Source organism: Mya arenaria, chromosome 4, assembly GCF_026914265.1.
Source record: "Mya arenaria isolate MELC-2E11 chromosome 4, ASM2691426v1".
In the NCBI taxonomy this organism is placed as follows: domain Eukaryota; kingdom Metazoa; phylum Mollusca; class Bivalvia; order Myida; family Myidae; genus Mya; species Mya arenaria.
The window spans coordinates 68,967,903-68,987,352 of record NC_069125.1 but is presented as its reverse complement, the minus strand read 5'-3'; the positions used below and the strand labels follow the sequence as shown (position 1 = coordinate 68,987,352).

Genomic DNA, 19,450 nt, shown 5'->3' with positions numbered 1-19,450 from the left:
TTGAATAAAGGACACCTAAAGTTTCTGGGATAAATAGGTCAGGGTGACGGTCAGGGTTAACTGTCTTATAAAACTTTGTCCAAAAAAATCAATTTGAAATGGTTAGACCATGAAAATTCACTGATGAGATGAAAATTAACCTATCTACAATACCTGTAAGATTATTTATAAAAAATGTATGTGATCTCAAAATTTGCCTCAATCAAGCTGAAATAAATCTGAATAAATTAAGAAGCAAAACTGACTTTTCAGCTATCAAACCACCTGTTTGAGGAGCTTGCAATGGATGTGTATGACGAGGTTGACCGGCGTGAGAACGACTCTGTGTGGCTCTCCACGCATGACCATACCTCCATCGTCAGCGACCGCCAGGCAGTCCCCTTCCTACCAGTCAACCCAGAATTCTCTGCTACCAGGAACCAGGTAATGAGCCAAACACAGTGTGGTTTCACATTCTGATAGGAGATTGTAGCTTAATACACATAAAATGTATTTTTGTATATTTGTTAATATGTCAAGTGGGCTTGAAATTAAAATTGAAATTATGAATAAGTTATGTTTCTAATAAGTTAGTAAGGCTAGAATAGAGAAAATAAATAAACTGATTATTAATTATATTTTATAAAATCTCATTTAGTATATTTTTAGTTATGAAGCACTATCAGAAATGTTATACATGTATGTAGTTCACAAAAATAAAAACTATCCAAATGTGTAAGATTAAGAATTTGGAAAAAATGCATCCGTATTGGCATATGAACATATCTCTGAATTTGATTCCAGGGACGTCAGAAGCTTGCACGGTTCAACGCGCGGGAGTTTGCAACCCTCATTATAGATATTCTCAGTGATGCCAAACGTCGCCAGACAGGCATCGCACAACCTCTTACAGCCAAAGAAAAAATTGGTGAGTTTTTCTTTTATCATTTCTCGGGAATTGACTGGAATATTGGCTTTCATTTTCCAAACATTATCCATCATCTTGCCTCAAAAGCATTGAAACAAACTTATTTATTTGTCAATTTTGGCCGAATACGCTCGATGTTCGTCGCGATCTGTTACGGCGAGTGGCGATATATGTCGATGTTCCCCGATGTTTGCCGAATTGTATTACATGGCTAATACCTTAAGTTGAACATTTATTAAAAGCAATTTATCAGTGTTATGTACCGGTACTCACTTATTATTAACTTAAGCCAATTTGTAAATATCATTCAAAAATGGAAGCATTAATCTTTTTTAAATGGGTCAGGGCTCCAATTTAGCTTTCACAAAATGAAAGTGAAAATTGGAATAAGTGAGTTTAGTTTTAAGGTGCTTGCTAATATTTTCGAGTGAAAACTCTTGAAAGATAGCAACTTTGAAAAAATGATTCTCGTAAGCACACATAGAATGATGACATATGCACAAGAGTGGTACGCTTAGCGCACATTGTAGACTGGTATTTTGTATTCAGATTTTTAGCAGCAGTGTTAAATTTTCATCATTCAATCATCATGACAAGCAAAAAAAATCACAAGTTTTTTTTCCGTATAAATATTTTAAATCGGCTATGGCTGACGGCAATGATCAAACTAATCAGACATATAACGCAAAATCAAATAAACCGTCCATAAGAATTGTAACTTAATGAGAGAAGAAACTCCACATAAAAATATCCTTTAATATGGACGACGATGGGAACGTCTCCAAGATATTTTGTGCAGACTGTGTATCAGACTTCCTCAATATGTTTTCCATGTAAACGAATCTTATGGCTTGAGAACGTTGAATTGTTATGACACAGAAAACATTGTTGTTGTTTTTTATTACATTACCCGGTAATTCAAGCCCTAAAATATTTAAATCATTTAGCAAGAGCAGTCAAAAGATAATGAGCGTTGTCTGTAGTCACCACATGATAGTTACTGATGGAACTAACATTACTGTTGTACACAGTAAATGTTGAAAATACCAATTGGTTAAATGTGAAACTGAAAGTTCAAAATTTAAAATAACTTTGTTTCACTTTTCATTGTTCATTTAATCAATATAAGGCCAACTTGTCTACTGTCTACTTTCATGAACATGTTTAGAACAACTGTATTGTTTAAACTTATATGTGGCTACTTTAAATCAGAATAATATTGTATCTTTAGTAATTTTGCTTTGGATTCATTGTTATGGATTTAATCTTGTGATATGGAACTAGCTGGCAAGTTTGAGTTTTTATATACATCTAGATTATTAGATCACGAAATGGAAGGGATTTGGGGTTGGTAGTTTGTAGGGGTAGTAGATCAGAGATTTTTTAACTGATGAATTCTACCTTGAAAACATTTTTTGGTAAACTTATAAAGAGGTTAATAATCATTGTTTGAGTAAGCTCCCTTTGACCATGAAATATAAAATAGAATAGAAAAATATAATTTGTGTAAATTTCAGAAATTGAATCTTTCTTTTAACAGTTTACCGTTACTCTCTACTGCTTAATCCCCTCAATCTTATGATTGCTCTAAGATAGTTTGTAAAGTGTTAAAAATCATTTTCTTGAGCAGAACTTCTAATTTGATGCCAATAGTTTAAGGGTTAAGTTAGGTTGGGAAAGTGGGGTTTCAACCACTCAACCACAATTTAAAGGGCTTTTTTCCGTCCATGGTAGACATGTGCCCGTGGGAAAAATAGCCTTCTCTGTTAGGTTAATTTTGAAATTTTTAAAGCATCAATTAATATGCATAAAATACAATAAATATATAATGGTACATGAGTTACCAGATTAGGTGTAGAAACAACAATAATGGAAGCACAAAATGACGCTATAAAATGATTATTCTTTTAAAAAGGGGTAATTTCAGCTGTTTATTGGGGGGACCTGAAAAAGCCGCAAACCTTTATCTCACTGATCTATGCAGAAACTCTCTTCTGAAGAAGATAAATCAGAACTTGTTAAGGCCTAAAGCCATCCTTTTAGAAACATTCATAATTATTACATTGGCAGATTTCAATTTATGTTGCACAAACATTCGCCATGATGAGACAGTCTAAGTCCGTAGGTCAAGGTCACAATTTAGGGTCATGGGTCATTGGTAACAGTTCCACTATGATGAGACAGTAAAAATGCTTGATTACCTTATTTAACCATACTATTGGCCATTATTAGTCTTAAAATATTGGCATTTCATAAACAAAGTCTAGAGTGCCAGTTGACATATGTAATCCATAGATTAAGATCAATTTAAGATGTTTAATGAGTACGAAACCCAGAACTGTAAAGTTCAGAATTTATTGCTCAGATAGCTTGAAGTCATATTTGTACAGACAAAAGAAGAAATAAAACAAGGCTCTTTTTGAGTAAGGCTCTTTATATGGTGGCAGGTAAATGGAATTGAATAAGAGTACTAAAATCATAATGTGCTACTTAAACACAGTCTTCCATTCAAAAAATGTATTCGTGGAAGCCATGTTCGGAGGCATGGTTGATTGCCCAGAGACAAGCTACTGATTTAAGATAACATTCACTTTTGTTCTAATGACTGCAGTGTCTTTGGTGAATATGGAAAGTAGACCATGTCCTTTTGTACAGGTTATTTGGTCCAATATTTAATCGGGTGCATTCTCTTGAAGCTACATGAAGGAATAGAGCTGGTTGGCAATATTTATGGGCATTAACATTACAGAGAAGGATAAATAAAAGAGAAAAATGAAAAGATTGCGGAAGAATATGTAAAAAAGTTTAATTTCAATCCACGAAAGTTTGAAATAATCATCTTGTTGCAAAACAGTCCGGCAACTTGACTCTTTTTGTGTGACAATGAATTCAACATTCTTATGTTTGGCCTTACTGTAGGATAAGTAAGCATTGTTCTTGAATATATTAAAAGAATATATATTCAATAATGTTTAGAACATTAGTTCAGCTTGTTCAAGGTGTGTCCTTGTGGAGTAATATCTTGAAAAGCATAAATACATGATACATTAAGAATAATATGTTTCTTATGATAAGCATACAGGATAACTAATATGTTTTAAGTATAATATTTGTTAAATGAGCTTGGAGATGATATCGCGTTCATCTTTTCAAATTTCAGAAATTAGCAAGTTTATTCAGATTCACAAGATAGATACAAGTTTTACTTGAGCACAGTTTGAAAAGATAACCAATTATTGCATGCATTTTATAGCAGTTTAATGTTCATTATTATTATTATTATAATGTGCAGATCTGTTGAAGTGTTGAGGCTGGGGGATGTGTTTGTAGGTCTTGCTTATTTATGATTCAATTAGTTGAGAATAATTAGCCTGCCAGTCATCTTGCTCATGGTAAAAACTGTGCGTGCTGTCACAGGGATTTATCAAGCAGATGTCTACTTTTGCGTTTTCCTTGAACATGTTATAGTTTCGTGCAAAGATTTAATTAGTGTACTGATATGAAAACATGTAATGCAATAGTTTACTATCAAGATACATGGATAGGTGTACCGTATTAGATTTTTATTTTCATTAATGTTTGTGAATTGCAATTGTATAATTTGATGGCATTACTGTACTAGTAAGACTAAACAAACATACTTTCCCCTATTATTGAGTGCTGGTAATGGTTATACAAACAAAGTGAATTGATTCTGGGAATTAAGGTGAAATAGAACATCTTCAGTTAAAAGGTAATAAAGTATAAAGCATCTTGAACATTTATTTGATGTAATATTTACTTCATCTACAATACATATTTGGGAGTTGAAAATTGACAGTGTTGTTCTCTTACTTAATACTTTCCAGTTTGTGATGAACACAAATATGAGTAAATTATTGTTTTTCTGTTCATAGAAAAGCGTGAAAGTCTACCAGCGACGCCAACATCATTTAAGCGTATCGCGAACAGTTTTGCAAGTGACGATGAGCCGCTGTACGACAGCGTGGCTTCAGATGAGGATTACAGCAGTGTTGACAACCTCTCTGTACACAACATGAAGACAGATGACATGCAGACGGACATAGGAACAGACACAAACATTCAGCATGAGGTTTGGACATTGGTATTCTTAAAAAAAAATATGTTATTAGGTGGATTTTTCAAAGGAAATTAATAGTTATAGAACAGCGAAAACTGGGCGGGCGGACCTATGTCTGATTAATTCTGCGTTAAAGTTTTTTTCCATGTCATTAATACAATAGTTTTTATCCAATTCTTATGAAACTTGGGCAGAATAATTATCTGCATATTGTTTAGAACAAATATTTATATGGGTCACCTATAGTCAAACACTGGGTTTTCTATTGAATATACACCATTGTCGAAATGAAAAATCTGGCTTTATTGCCGCTTTCTGCTTTGCCCCTTGTTTTCCATTAAGTTATGGTTACATTTTATTTGGACAAAGTTGTTGCAATTTGTATATTGATTGGCCTGTGGGTGCCATTTGTTTTGTTTTTACTACATAATGAGTGTGTAGAAACAGTGGTGTATTAGCATGTATTAAAAGCTTGAAATAACCAGTCAAATCGTCTTTCCATTGTCATCATAGTAACAACAGCCTGAATGTTAAACAACAAAAATATTTGATCATTTTGAAGGTATTCAGATAAATGCTATTTTATTCATTTACATGTTAAACTGACAAAATTTACAACAGAATCCTTTGCAACAATATGGCTGTAATGTAAAAGATGTGTTCATCATCCTTCATTTTCAGTTTTATCATAATCCCCCCCATTCCTGTCTGGCCAGATATCAACACACCTAACATTAATATTTTACCATACACACCCCTTATAGAACTATACTAATGGAAATGCATGCTTTTGTACATCCTATCCATATATATAACCAATGTAACCAACGTTTTCCAGGATAAAGAATCCACCCCTGTACCCATCTCCTCTCCTGAACAAAGAGTGAGTTGCCAACGATTATGATCAATGTTTCGGTGAACATTATCAATAAACTAACTTGCTATTGGCTCTAGATCTCAGTGATTGAACCTAATTGTTATTGGCTTAATTTTGAAACTTGATGGCAAAAATTATTTAAAAGTGAAACAGATTTTACCACTAAATTTGTCAATTTTTTTTTTATACTTTTATGACTATTTGAAAGTCATGTAAATGTTAACTTCCTCCTGCATTTCAGCAGTCAAGCCCGGACCCAGGGGGGTCAAAGTCAGAGGTTAATGAGGTAGCGGGGATGAGGCAGGCCCTCGTCCACTCACAGTCTGAGGTGCGCCAGCTTATACAGGCCAACAAGAACCTTCAACATGAGGTCGAGAGGCTCAATACACTGGTAGGTTTACCGCACCTGCCCCAAGCTGGTCATAACAATAATATTGAGGTGAAAAGATAGCTACAATACAACATAAACTCGTGTGAGCTTTTGAAATCACTAGCAGATCCAGGCAGTGTGCACCCGGTGCTCTTGAAAGTTTAGTTTTTATATCAACTTAGGAGAAAATAATCAATAAAATTCACCAAAAAAGCACCATTTTAGTCTAGAAATTGTTAACATTTTCTTCCCAAACCCTCATACAAAGCATTAAACCAAATAGATTTAGGTTCTGCAGGAAAGGCCCAAGTAAAAACACTAAGTTACGCCTCCTCGAACGTCAAATCCTGGTTCTGCTCCTGGAAATGGCTATGTTTTAACAGAGTCTTATATGTATCTCATATTATAAATGTATAAAGCCCAGAATGGTCACATAGTAAGCAGCACTGTCACATAGTTAGGAGTGATGTCACATAGTAAGCAGCGCTGTCACATAGTAAGCTGCGCTGTCACATAGGTAACAGTGCTGTCACATAGTTAGGAGTGCTGTCACATAGTAAGCAACGCTGTCACATAATAAGCAGCGCTGTCACATAGGTAACAGTGCTGTCACATAGTTAGGAGTGATGACACATAGTTAGGAGTGATGTCACGTAGTTAGGAGCGATGTCACATAGTTAGGAGTGCTGTCACATAGTAAGCAGTGCTGTCACATAGTAAACAGCGCTGTCAAATAGGTAGCAGTGCTGTCACATAGTTAGGAGCAATGTCACATAGTTAGGAGTGCTGTCACATAGTAAGCAGTGCTGTCACATAGTAAACAGCGCTGTCAAATAGGTAGCAGTGCTGTCACATAGTTAGGAGCAATGTCACATAGTTAGGAGTGCTGTCACATAGTAAGCAGTGCTGTCACATAGGCAACAGTACTGTCACATAGGTAACAGTGCTGTCACATAGTTAGGAGAGATGTCACATAGCAAGCAGCCCTGTCACATAGTAAGCAGCGCTGTCAAATAGGTAGCAGTGCTGTCACATAGTTAGAAGCAATGTCACATGGCAAGCAGCGCTGTCACATAGGTAACAGTGCTGTCACATAGTTAGGAGAGATGTCACATAGCAAGCAGCCCTGTCACATAGTAAGCAGCGCTGTCAAATAGGTAGCAGTGCTGTCACATAGTTAGAAGCAATGTCACATGGCAAGCAGCGCTGTCACATAGGTAACAGTGCTGTCATATAGTAAGCAGCGCTGTCAAATAGGTAGCAGTGCTGTCACATAGTTAGAAGCAATGTGACATGGCAAGCAGCGCTGTCACATAGGTAACAGTGCTGTCACATAGTTAGGAGTGATGTCACATAGCAAGCAGCCCTGTCACATAGTAAGCAGCGCTGTCAAATAGGTAGCAGTGCTGTCACATAGTTAGAAGCAATGTGACATGGCAAGCAGCGCTGTCACATAGGTAACAGTGCTGTCACATAGTTAGGAGAGATGTCACATAGCAAGCAGCCCTGTCACATAGTAAGCAGCGCTGTCAAATAGGTAGCAGTGCTGTCACATAGTTAGAAGCAATGTCACATGGCAAGCAGCGCTGTCACATAGGTAACAGTGCTGTCATATAGTAAGCAGCGCTGTCAAATAGGTAGCAGTGCTGTCACATAGTTAGAAGCAATGTGACATGGCAAGCAGCGCTGTCACATAGGTAACAGGGCTGTCACATAGCAACGAGCACTGTCAAATAGCAAGTAGTGCTGTCACATAGCAAGCAGCGCTGTCACATAGCAAGCAACGCTGCCACATAGGAAGCAGCGCTGTCACATAGCAAGCAGCGCTGTCACATAGCAAGCAGCGCTGTCAAATAGCAAGTAGCGCTGTCACATAGCAAGCAGTGCTGTCACATAGTTAGAAGCAATGTCACATGGCAAGCAGCGCTGTCAAATAGCAAGTAGCGCTGTCACATAGCAAGCAGCACTGTCACATAGCAAGTAGCGCTGTCACATAGCAAGCAGCACTGTCAAATAGGTAGCAGTGCTGTCACATAGCAAGCAGCACTGTCAAATAGTTAGAAGCAATGTCACATGGCAAGCAGCGCTTTCAGATAGCAAGCAGTACTGTCACATAGCAAGCAGTACTGTCACATAGCAAGTAGCGCTGTCACATAGCAAGCAGCACTGTCAAATAGGTAGCAGTGCTGTCACATAGCAAGCAGCGATGTCACATAGCAAGCAGCGCTGTCAAATAGGTAGCAGTGCTGTCACATAGCAAGCAGCACTGTTAAATAGGTAGCAGTGCTGTCACATAGCAAGCAGCACTGTCAAATAGGTAGCAGTGCTGTCACATAGCAAGCAGCACTGTCAAATAGGTAGCAGTGCTGTCACATAGCAAGCAGCACTGTCAAATAGGTAGCAGTGCTGTCACATAGCAAGCAGCACTGTCAAATAGGTAGCAGTGCTGTCACATAGCAAGCAGCACTGTCAAATAGGTAGCAGTGCTGTCACCTAGCAAGCAGCACTGTCACATAGCAAGGAGTGTTGTCAAATAGCAAGCAGTGCCAGGCTTCATGATATTGAATATTAATGTTTAAACCAGCAAAATGTCATTAGCTTGTATAAGTGAACTTCTTCCATTACACAATTACAGGTGCATTCACTTGTCCATGAGAATGCCATGCTGCGGGAGCAACAGCAGCATTTGTTACGTGGACAGGGTCCCCCGATACCCAACGGAGGGGTTGAGGGAGAGGATACACTCGGGCGCATCCCGGGCATCCAGACACGTGCCAATAGGAACAGCGGAGGTGCCCGACCACAGTCAATGTTCGAGCCCAGAAACCAAGAGAGATTGTCGCAAAAGTCTAACAAGGTTCTTATTTTAAAATGATTGCTTTGTGTTAGTTTAAGTAGAATTTTTTTTATGTCTTCTTCCATACTTTTTTTAAGGAACTCAAATAGTTTCAAGTTATAATTGTATTAAGAATGATTTGCAAAAGCTTTCTTTAGTAAAATTATTTGGATAAGATATGTAATTTTTACATGTACATATTTCAGAGTCAGTCCAAAGATGACTTGTACCCTGTGCAGTCTGGCAACGAATATCGCCAAATTGAGGAGAACAAGGTGAAAACTATTCTTCAATATATGCCACTTGTTGATATATATATATTTAGTGCCTGTTTTATTATTGTTTTAAAGTAATAGGTTGCTGTTTTTTCACAATTATGTGATATAATTTTCAAATTTTTAAGAACATATAGGTCTCAGTGACGAGGGACATTCATTATACAAGAGCTGAGAAATTATTTTAGATAACACATTTTAGATCCCTCGGAATCATTCATCTAGCAACAAATGTATATACAGTAAAGTTACAGTACCGTATTCCTCTTCCAGTCGTCCAGCTCAGGATCGTCATTTTCTCAGGGCAGCGGAGAGTTGCGGCATGATTCACTCGGTCACTACGACAACCCCATGTCACACTACGATAATCCCAGATCATTACCCATTGAACAAAGTGCAATAAGGTAAGCCTTAAGCATTAATCAGAATTGGAGCCATCATATGCTTTGCTAAAGTACATTATAGTATGCAATAAATGGATTTCATAAATTAATTTCAAAAGGAAGTAAATATTAATTATTGGATTCTCAGAAAATTTAGCTACAAGCTCACAGCTGATATGCATTTTGCATGTGATTTTATTTAAAAATGAAAGAATGTTCTGGTGAAATTATTTTCTTACACGATTAACAAGACCAGGTTGAGTGTGTTTTGATGTTGTGCTTATAATTGTATTTTTCTGTTTTCTTAGAAACAAAGAATGTCATTTTGATGAATCATTGTGTTACCATAGTCATGCCTATTTAAATGCCCACTATGTGTGTGTTCCTTGAGATCAGAGGATGCTTTGATCCAATGACTGTATTCTAATAATCTAACGTATCTCATTCTTGCACTTCCTGTATCTGCAGAGAGCAATGCGAGTACGAGGGCGGCCCCCTGGAGGACATGGAGGGGCTGGAGGGCTACCCTTCCCTTGAACTCCTCATGCAAAAGACGGAGAAAATTACTAAGAAAATCCAGACACTTCTCCTTTCAGCCCAAGAACGCAACATCACAAGGTAGAAGGGGAGTGGGTCTCAAAACTTGTCATGATTCAGGACTTGGTTGAATCTCTTAAAACGTTAAATGGACATTTGAGAAAAAATAATTTTTAAGGGATATGTTTCTTGGATTTTAGAACTGAAACAATTTTTACTGCTTTTTTCGCCATATAAAACAATTCAGTCTAAATCAAAAATTTCTGTAAACTCAGATTAATTATCTACTTTGTCCTGATAAGATTTTTTAACAGGGTAACACATACATATGCCGATATGGGAGATTTGGATGCTTATTTTGTTTTGGAACATGTTTCAGTTATGGTCCCTGTGCCAACAACATCCACGCCGCAGTATTAGAAATGGTTGAGGTCTTCCCAGAGGTCAGTAGCTCACAAGTAGCATAGTAGATCAAAATTATTATTCATGTTAATTAAAAGAAGTAATCGGTTAACTTTGACCAGTAATAAGACTTATTGTGACAACATTCTTACCAAACTCAAATTGTTACAATATACAATAAACGCATTATTCTTTTAAATAAGTTTTTCCATTATTCCACAGAAGCCTGATGAAGAGAGTGTAAAGTGTGCTCTGGGCCAGTTGGTGACAAGTGCTGTCCGTCTGCAGGAGGAGTGCTCCGAGTGTTCAGATATCTCCATGGAAACGGAGGAGTTGACTTTTGACCCCTCCATCAAAACACAACAAGTGATACAATGTGCCTATGACATTGCGAAGTCTGCCAAACAGCTTGTGACCCTCTTTCAATGATGATGGCAGGGAAAACATTCAAATCTAGTTGCCTCCCTTGAACCATTGATAAATGCAATCAATCACAGCCAAGAGTGAATGCATTTACAAAGGAAAAATAACCGATTTCAGAGGTTTATAGTTCAGCTTATCTGATTTGTTAATGAAAAATATTAGCTATTACCATCATCTTGTTAATCAAAGTTGTCGGCAATGTTTTTGATAAGTTCATTTAGGTCACTTCTTAAAATTCTCAGTTCCATCATGTTTCTATCTGAAATACTTCCTTAAGTTACTTCTTTTCTCCTCAGTCCTGTGGAATAAAGAAATGTTTGTTATATGTTGCAATATCCTGTCCTGTGTATATTTTAATGGATTGTTGCTAGTTCTGAGTGAGAGAAACAGGACGGGTCAAAGTAGGACAAGCATCTATGCTCTTCATTTTATGAGGAAGAATCTATCTACATGTAGGTGATGACCATGATAATTTTCCGTAAGGAGGACCTTGACTATCTACCTGTAGGTTATGCTTTTGACCATCAACCTGTAGTGTAGGGGACGACCATGAGCATCTACCAGTAGGGGATGACCTTGAGCATCAACTTGTAGGGGATGAGATTGGGCATCAACCTGTAGGGTATGACCTTGAGCATCTACCAGTAGGGGATGACCTTGAGCATCTACCAGTAGGGGATGACCTTGAGCATCAACTTGTAGGGGATGAGATTGGGCATCAACCTGTAGGGTATGACCTTGAGCATCTACCAGTAGGGGATGACCTTGAGCATCTACCAGTAGGGGATGACCTTGAGCATCTACCAGTAGGGGATGACCTTGACCATCTACCTATAGGGGATGACCTTAAGTATCTACCAGTAGGTGATGGCCTTGACTCTTCTGTCTTACAAATCTCAAGAGCAGCTATATTTATGATTTACACATATGCCGTCTCTAATTTTTTGTCATTAATGTATTCTTTGAAACTATATACATTTGAAATGAACAACTTTTACACACTTTTACTTTTGAATACTAATTAAAGCTATTTTATTGTTTGTGTCCCATGGGAAGCATGGCAGACACAGGGATTCTATTACTTTGTCAGGCAGCACCCTAGATGTCCATGTCACACTTTCGTTTCCAATCAACAACTTTTGAATGACTAGATGAAGAGTGTTAAACCTTTGTGTGAGCATTGTTCATTATCTGTCGATGACCCTTATTGAATAAAGGGTTGAAGGTAAAGGTCATCGTGACATTTTCATGAAAAATTATAGGGGCACCTGACAGGAGACACATCCGTTTCTTGGAATTCTAGTTTGTATGTAGGTATGATTTTGTAAGTATACCTTCATTTCGTAGTTTCTAACCGTCACCAGAATAAGGACCAGTTACGCTTGCCTTTTTATGACAGAACTATGTGTTCTGCTTTCGTATTTCAAAGATAATTCAGTGTTTACATAGGTGTAAGCATCTAAGCAATATAAGTGTTCATGTCTTGTAAGGCTGGAACTTTTTTCAGTTAACTGTTATTATAGGTCATGAAATAAGTATTAAAAAAACAATCTTACGGTTATGATGGTTATGATAAGAATTTTGCCTGCATGATCTTGGTTAACACTATGTTTAACCTGCTCTCATAAAATCATTTAATTAAAGTAGCCTAAGTAGAACTAATACTCATTACTAACCAAGATCTTGACATTTCACAATAACTGATTTCATGACCCATGGAAGTGCAGATTCACGGCCACTTTATGGCAGATATATGATTTTATCCAAAGATTAGTCCGTTAATGTTTGTAGTCATTTAGTTGTACATTATTGTTAATGGACATCACTTATCCCACAAACTTGCAATATATTATTTATTGTTAGTGTATTTTATATTTATTGTTAATGTAACTGTAAATAAATGTACATGCATTCTTACATGCTGCCTAAGATTTCTTAATTTACTTAATTTCAGTCTTTTGCATAGTATTCATTGTTAATATATCATACTCAGCATTTTAAGTATTCATTTTGATTAAATTATAATTGTTCAATTGATTATGCCATTATTAATTTGTAAAATAGGCTAGCATACTTGTGTTTTAAACTCATATTTTACAAGATTATAAATAATATAATTATTTTAACGACCATATACTTTCAGTTTGGAATAAGAAAATTGGTTATAGCTCTTCGAATTTATACATGCATATTTATGATTGTAAAATCTGGATTTTATTAGCCAGCATTTTTGCAGTCCATAGTTAATTGTTTGGAGGAAGCTATGGAAATTAAACCTTAAAGTCCAGTGCAGTTAAAGAAAGCAAAAGTTTATCAGTTACAACATGTATTCAATATATCACCTATTTAATGTCGGGCAGTATGAGTAAGATGAGTTTTGGTTGGTATTTTACCCCTTTTATAGTATTCATGTGCATGCCATGTGTTATATAACATACCCTTCATATGAACAACTTATAAACTGAAATAAAGAAAATAGAAATGAAACAATATGTGGTCTTTTTTTAGCTGACCCAAGCATGAAGTGTTGAAGGTGAGCTATTGTGATTGATCTATGTCCATCGTCTGTCGCTAACAATTGCTTTAGACAACATCCCCTCCTAATCTATATAGGAAAATATGTTATATTCTTCTTGTATGAAACCACCAGGCCCAAACCCTTAATATTTTGTATGTAGCATCATACAGTAGTCCTCTATCAACAACAAAAAAATTAAAAAAATAAATGGGAAAGGGCATACTTTTTTACCATATATATCTATAGTCCAAATCAATATTTTGATATTGTGTGTATGACCTTGCATTCTTTGTATGTTTTCAATAACAAATATGTTTAACCAAATGGTTTAAAACTTTCACTCAGGTGAGCGTTTTAGGGTAATCACGGCCCTCTTGTTAAATTTTTTTTTTTATTTAATTCTAAGTTGTGATCAAAAAGTTCGCGCCCATAGAGTAATGACTGTGCAAAATACAGTAGATGTTTAAATGCAGTAGTGGTAAAAGATGATGAAAAATGCATACCATCAAAAATGATTCTGTATGTATAAAACAAGGAATCTTTTTACAATCAGGCACTTGATTATCATCAATTTGACATATAATTATACCACATGTTAAAAGTACATCTCTAAACTTAAACGCCCACTCCGTATACGTGTTAAATACAAAATGGTTAAGAATGTATATTAAGGATATACTGCAACGACTGATTTGTGACGAAAACAATGTTTGCCAGTTTAAATTGAATACGGGTCGATACCTGCAAATAAAGTTAAAATGTAGAACTTGTCTGTTTTATTCATAACTACTCGCTATATGCATCACCGCATCACTACCATATGCCTTCTATTATATTTAAAAGTCAATTTCACCATTAACACATATTTTCAGTAGCGGCGAAGCTGATGAAATGCAAAAGTTAAATTGTAGAACTTGTCTGTTCTATTCATAACTACTCGCCATATGCATCACCGCATCAATACCATATATGTTTTCAAGTAGGATAGTGAATTGTTGGGCTTCGACTGTAACGAATTATCATTTTTGATGGAAGATGTCGACAGTATCGGGAGAGGGCGACAATATCGTGTAACGTGCATTATGGTACTGACTGGACAAGCTTATCATAAAGTGTATTTTCATTAGTAAGCATTACTTCGACGAATGCTTCAAATAGTTGTTAAATAAATCGCACCGATTATGGTATGTAGCGATTTGTGCATGTATTATAATATTAAAGTTAATTAACACCTGTATAGTGTGCTAAGTTTTAAGTGGAATCAAGACTGAAATCGGTTCACGATACAGGCAATGTCGGCGGGTGTGGGTCTTACCACCAGTGCGTTTATATTGTTACTTCCATTTACTGCCCCTTTAAGAATTATACATGTATGCACGTTAAATTCGTGAGAAAAATGCATATAACAATTTTAAGTCCTTTGTTTATGTAAAAAAACAATACTCGTGTTCTTGCAGTTGATGGGTGTGGGTATCATCATCGTGGGGAAGTATGTGGACTCGGAGATCAGCAAGAACGAGAACGTCATGGAGCTCCTAGTACTAGTAAATACACATTAATAAGGAAATGCAGCTGTTTTATTTTCAAGGAAAATCATGTACCACTGGTAGTTGTGTCGACAACATATTTATTTCAGTACATAGGCATCATCCTCCTCGTCATAATCGTTGAAATTGCCGTGGTCAGCTTGTGGGTCAAGCTTTTCCGAGAGGTATGTACTTTATACCCGTAGACATCTACATAATAATGAAATACGAGATAAACAGAACATTCCTTAAATGACAGTCCCCTGTAATTTGTATTACTTTTACGGAAAAAACGCGCTATAAAACTGGCTATGCTTACTTAAATATTGGTAGAGCTATGCATTTTTTTCTCCACATGTTCGTCATAAATCATATCAGAGCAGTTATATTATATGATACTGTTTGGATCCATAGGTGGACTACGCCCTGGAGAGCCTGCTCCTGGATCTACTGAAGGAGTACACGGGGTTCTCCGACATCACCGTCTACACTGTGGGCTGGGACTTCATCTTCATACTCGTATGTATAATAACATACTCGCTACCCTGGCTACTCATAACATACATCTTTCAATACCCTGGCCAAGTTGACTGCAGATACCTCGTCCTCGTGAAATCCAGACGTTAAACTTGACGCCTGAGATACACCCCTCAAACCTTTCGGTCATGAAATCGGGGACGGAAAATGCCAAGGAATAATCAATCATTCCTTAAAAAGTTGCGCTCTGATATTTTCCCACGGTTTATTCTGAAGAATAATGTGGGTTCCGACGATGGTATACTAGCATCAATAGTGAACTGTCTAAATACCAATGCTTTATTAGTTTAGTCTGACTTTAATACATCATACTCATCCCTAACCTGAATATATATCAAAGCGCGAGGCACTGAAAGACTATCTGCGGGCAAATATATGAGAGGTGCAAATTTTATTTGAACTATGGGAATGGGTGAAGGGCACATTGATAAAAGTGAAAAATGTGCCGAGGGCCATGAGCGCTTTTGCCCACACTGGGTGAGGAAACAACAACATCTTTACCTATTTTATGCCGTCTTGTGTCATTTTGTTTATGTTAATGTCACTTCAATCGTCGTAAACTCACCTCCCCATGTATTTAATGTGACAATGCATGCTAAATATTTTTCGTTGCTAGATATCATACGATAGGAAAATACAATACATCATATATCATTTCCTTTAATGAACATACACGTTTTGTTTAAGGAAAATCATTTTTTTACAAACAACTTCAGCAATAATTCCATTCAAGATGCACAGCTTATCACTTAAGTCGACGTACCCCCATGTATTTAAAGATACAAACTGAGCCTTAGCAGACTTTACCGAATGTTACGCACTAAAGGGGGATGGTGTGGGATGGGGAATATCCCTGTAGCCGGTTGGGGGTTCGCGGGGGGGGGGGGTATACCCAGTGGAAAACAATGGAAAATGGAACGAACATGTTGAGCTCTGAGGTGTATTTGGAGGGATTAATAGGTTCGAGGCCGTGGACCTAGTTACCAAGTGATTGATTTCGGCTCAGAAAGCTATCTATCACAGGGAAGCAACGTTTTCTTCGGCTGCTCTTCCTTTTATTCTGATATCAATTTTTAGCTTAGCCCTCGACCTTTCATTTTTCAAATTAATGTTACGCACATGCGTAAGTGTGTAACGCTGGCTACGCCCCTGACAATGCATGCCCCTTTCAATCGCTTCTAAAGATTTTCAGTGCTTTGATTATATATCATACGTTATGCAAGTTTTATTAACATACACGTTTTAACTGTTTAAGGAAAATGATTTTATTTTTACGAATAACTTTAGCAATAATTCCTATCCGATTGAAAATGCAGAGCTTATCAGATGGTCGTTTTCCCGCGGTGAGGCCAAACATGTGGTCAGTTAATGTATGTAGAAACTATTTTTAGAAAATCAGTCAGTTAATGTAGTTGAAACTATTTCTAGATTATCGGAAATTGTCTGTTCTAAGAATGGGAATATGATTGTGCCTTTTCAAGTATTGATAAATAAATGTTATTTATGTTTTATGTAAGTATCTGTGTAGAAATAATACTGTTGCTGTTATGAGTGCTTTGCACTCTTTGGGTGTTTTACAGGTTAAATCCGAACTACTTTGCTTCATCAAAAGTAAGCATAACTCACTGTCGTATCAGGGAATGTGTGTTAGAATAAATTGAAAGGCTAATGTCCAAAACTATGCCAAGAATACACCGGAACGAAGCTTCTACGCAAAAATGTGAACATCTTATTAGAATCATCTTATTAGAAAAGTATACGCCTAAAATCATAGAATGAATAGTATTTTGTTTTTGTATAGCAGGCAAATCATAGTATTTTAAGCATTAGCAACGCGAAACCTGGGATACAACTATTTTGACTTTCAGACAATCATTTTTGTTTCTTATCTCATAAAAGTTATATTAGAAATACACCCTTACAAATGAGCGTGCTTCATTGTTACACAAGGTTATAATAACAAACCCTGCAGGCGATGGTACACTTGCGGTCGGTATTAATTTCTAAAACATCTTGGTCTGAACTCAGAGTGAATATCAGTATGTTACCTTCCTACCAGAGCATCTATTATTTTGACCCACACTAATCTGATAAATATAACGATCTATAAATAGTTATATTCTGCTAAAAATAAAACGCCGGAATACAGAAATACAGCGCGGAAATAGCTGAACAATCAAGAACACATACTCGGATAATCTATTTTTATGGTTTCGACGTCATTCTGCTACTAAACATAGAGCGCATTGAGACAAAAATGGGTTAAAACGACATGGATAGAAGTAGTTCTTTAGAGTTTGCGGTCTTAAGACTACCTGCGCGTATGCGCAGATAGTCTAAAAACTGTACTCGTCTAAACGTCGATCGTCAGACCAAACAGACAAGAGTTTACAATATACAAATCCCAAATATGTTTATTATATTGGCATGTTTAAAATAGATTTTATCATGCATTTTGTAATGATAACCACTAAATAAGATTGATTGCATCTTTGATACAGGTGTTCGGAGTTTCAATATGAAAACAAATATGTTCGTTACTCTATTATAACATAAATTGCAGTTTGATTGCTGTGGAGTGCACCCAATAACCGCGTCCTCGAATGATTTTGAGACGCTTCCGTCAGCGTTTTGGTCGAACGGTGACCGCGGAAGTGACGTCATCCCGCATGCGTGCTGCAAGGATGTGGCCGTTAAAAACTACCTTAACTACACAAACACAGACTGCACTGTGAACTTGCAAGACTATCATACATCGGTATGTAGTTACTAGGCACACCGACAGTAAAACTCTTCCATCATGAATCATCAAATCACTAGAATCCCGCGGAATTGAATGTGTCGCCTATTTAGTGTGCCTTACATAGTCAAACCAGTAATATAACAAATATTATTGCATAAGGAGCGAACTGTTTATTAGTTTATTGATGTACCGAGGAGTTTTGGCACACAATCTAACATAACCAAGATGTATGTCCAAACACATTCTCATCAAGTTTCATTAGCAATGAGTAATAAATGATGAATATTATTTACAAACACTGTCACCAAGTTTAACAATACATACTCCAGTTATTGCCTGTACAAGGTTTGGCTGACGTCGTCGACGAAGAGTTGTGTTTAAGACGACACGAAAACAATCACAGGACAAAGTCATCCTAGGTTTCAACAACTCAATGCAATATTTATCATGCGAATTTTTGCAATTAATTTCGTAAATAAACGGACTTGTTGTTATTGAACGTTTATATGAAAGGTGACAATTCTTAATAACAGTATTTGCCATAATTTCTTCGTTGTATCTTCTTTCGTTTCAGCTAGTATAGTTCCATCACGTTAAGTTATTTCTGATGTAGCTGTCAAATCTCTGTCATTCCAGGGTTGCTATGACGCATTTGATCGAATTTTCAACCAGCTAGGTTCGGCGGCTGTTTCCGTCGCAAGTCTGTTAGTTCTAGCAGAGGTAACACCCAAGTATTGCATTATTTAACAATTGTTGACTTCCGCCATCAATCGATATGATGAATACAATCTCCTTTATGGCAAAAATAATGTGTTTGACCTGAGTTGGTGGACTTAAAAAGATTTCAGTGTTTTCATTCCGAAATTAGACTAGCACTCATCATACAGTTCAAAATGTTCTTTTTAGACCTCAATTAAATGTTGCCTTCCATTGTTTCAGCTTGGTGCAATATTCTTCAGTGTGATTATAATAATTGCGGTTTTCAAGAAGAAAAGAGCCGGTCTTGTTTGAAAGAAACCTAAATGCAGACCTGCA

At 36.6% G+C, this 19,450-nt stretch overlaps 2 protein-coding genes across 3 annotated transcripts in view; both read left to right on the top strand.

The window, feature by feature from the left end:
• LOC128231862 (ARF GTPase-activating protein GIT2-like) overlaps window positions 1-13,575 on the top strand; it is a 27,597-nt gene extending 14,022 nt beyond the window's left edge. Inside the window, exons 9-19 of one of the 2 annotated variants that reach the window (XM_052945104.1) lie at window positions 253-423; window positions 784-907; window positions 4,804-5,000; window positions 5,827-5,871; window positions 6,110-6,256; window positions 8,871-9,092; window positions 9,278-9,346; window positions 9,620-9,750; window positions 10,198-10,347; window positions 10,646-10,709; window positions 10,891-13,575. In XM_052945104.1, coding sequence (XP_052801064.1) covers window positions 253-423; window positions 784-907; window positions 4,804-5,000; window positions 5,827-5,871; window positions 6,110-6,256; window positions 8,871-9,092; window positions 9,278-9,346; window positions 9,620-9,750; window positions 10,198-10,347; window positions 10,646-10,709; window positions 10,891-11,097 — 1,527 coding nt within the window. In that variant the 3' untranslated portion in view covers window positions 11,098-13,575. Of the gene's footprint in view, window positions 1-252; window positions 424-783; window positions 908-4,803; window positions 5,001-5,826; window positions 5,872-6,106; window positions 6,257-8,870; window positions 9,093-9,277; window positions 9,347-9,619; window positions 9,751-10,197; window positions 10,348-10,645; window positions 10,710-10,890 lie in introns of both variants that reach the window. The other variant, XM_052945103.1, reaches the window with a different exon arrangement.
• On the top strand, window positions 11,176-19,450 carry LOC128231036 (uncharacterized). The gene is made up of 8 exons (XM_052943458.1): window positions 11,176-11,210; window positions 11,627-11,951; window positions 15,067-15,153; window positions 15,246-15,320; window positions 15,550-15,654; window positions 18,236-18,430; window positions 19,052-19,135; window positions 19,355-19,450. Exons 1-8 carry the CDS (start codon window positions 11,176-11,178, stop codon window positions 19,424-19,426), a joined length of 978 nt encoding a protein of 325 aa, XP_052799418.1. The 3' UTR covers window positions 19,427-19,450.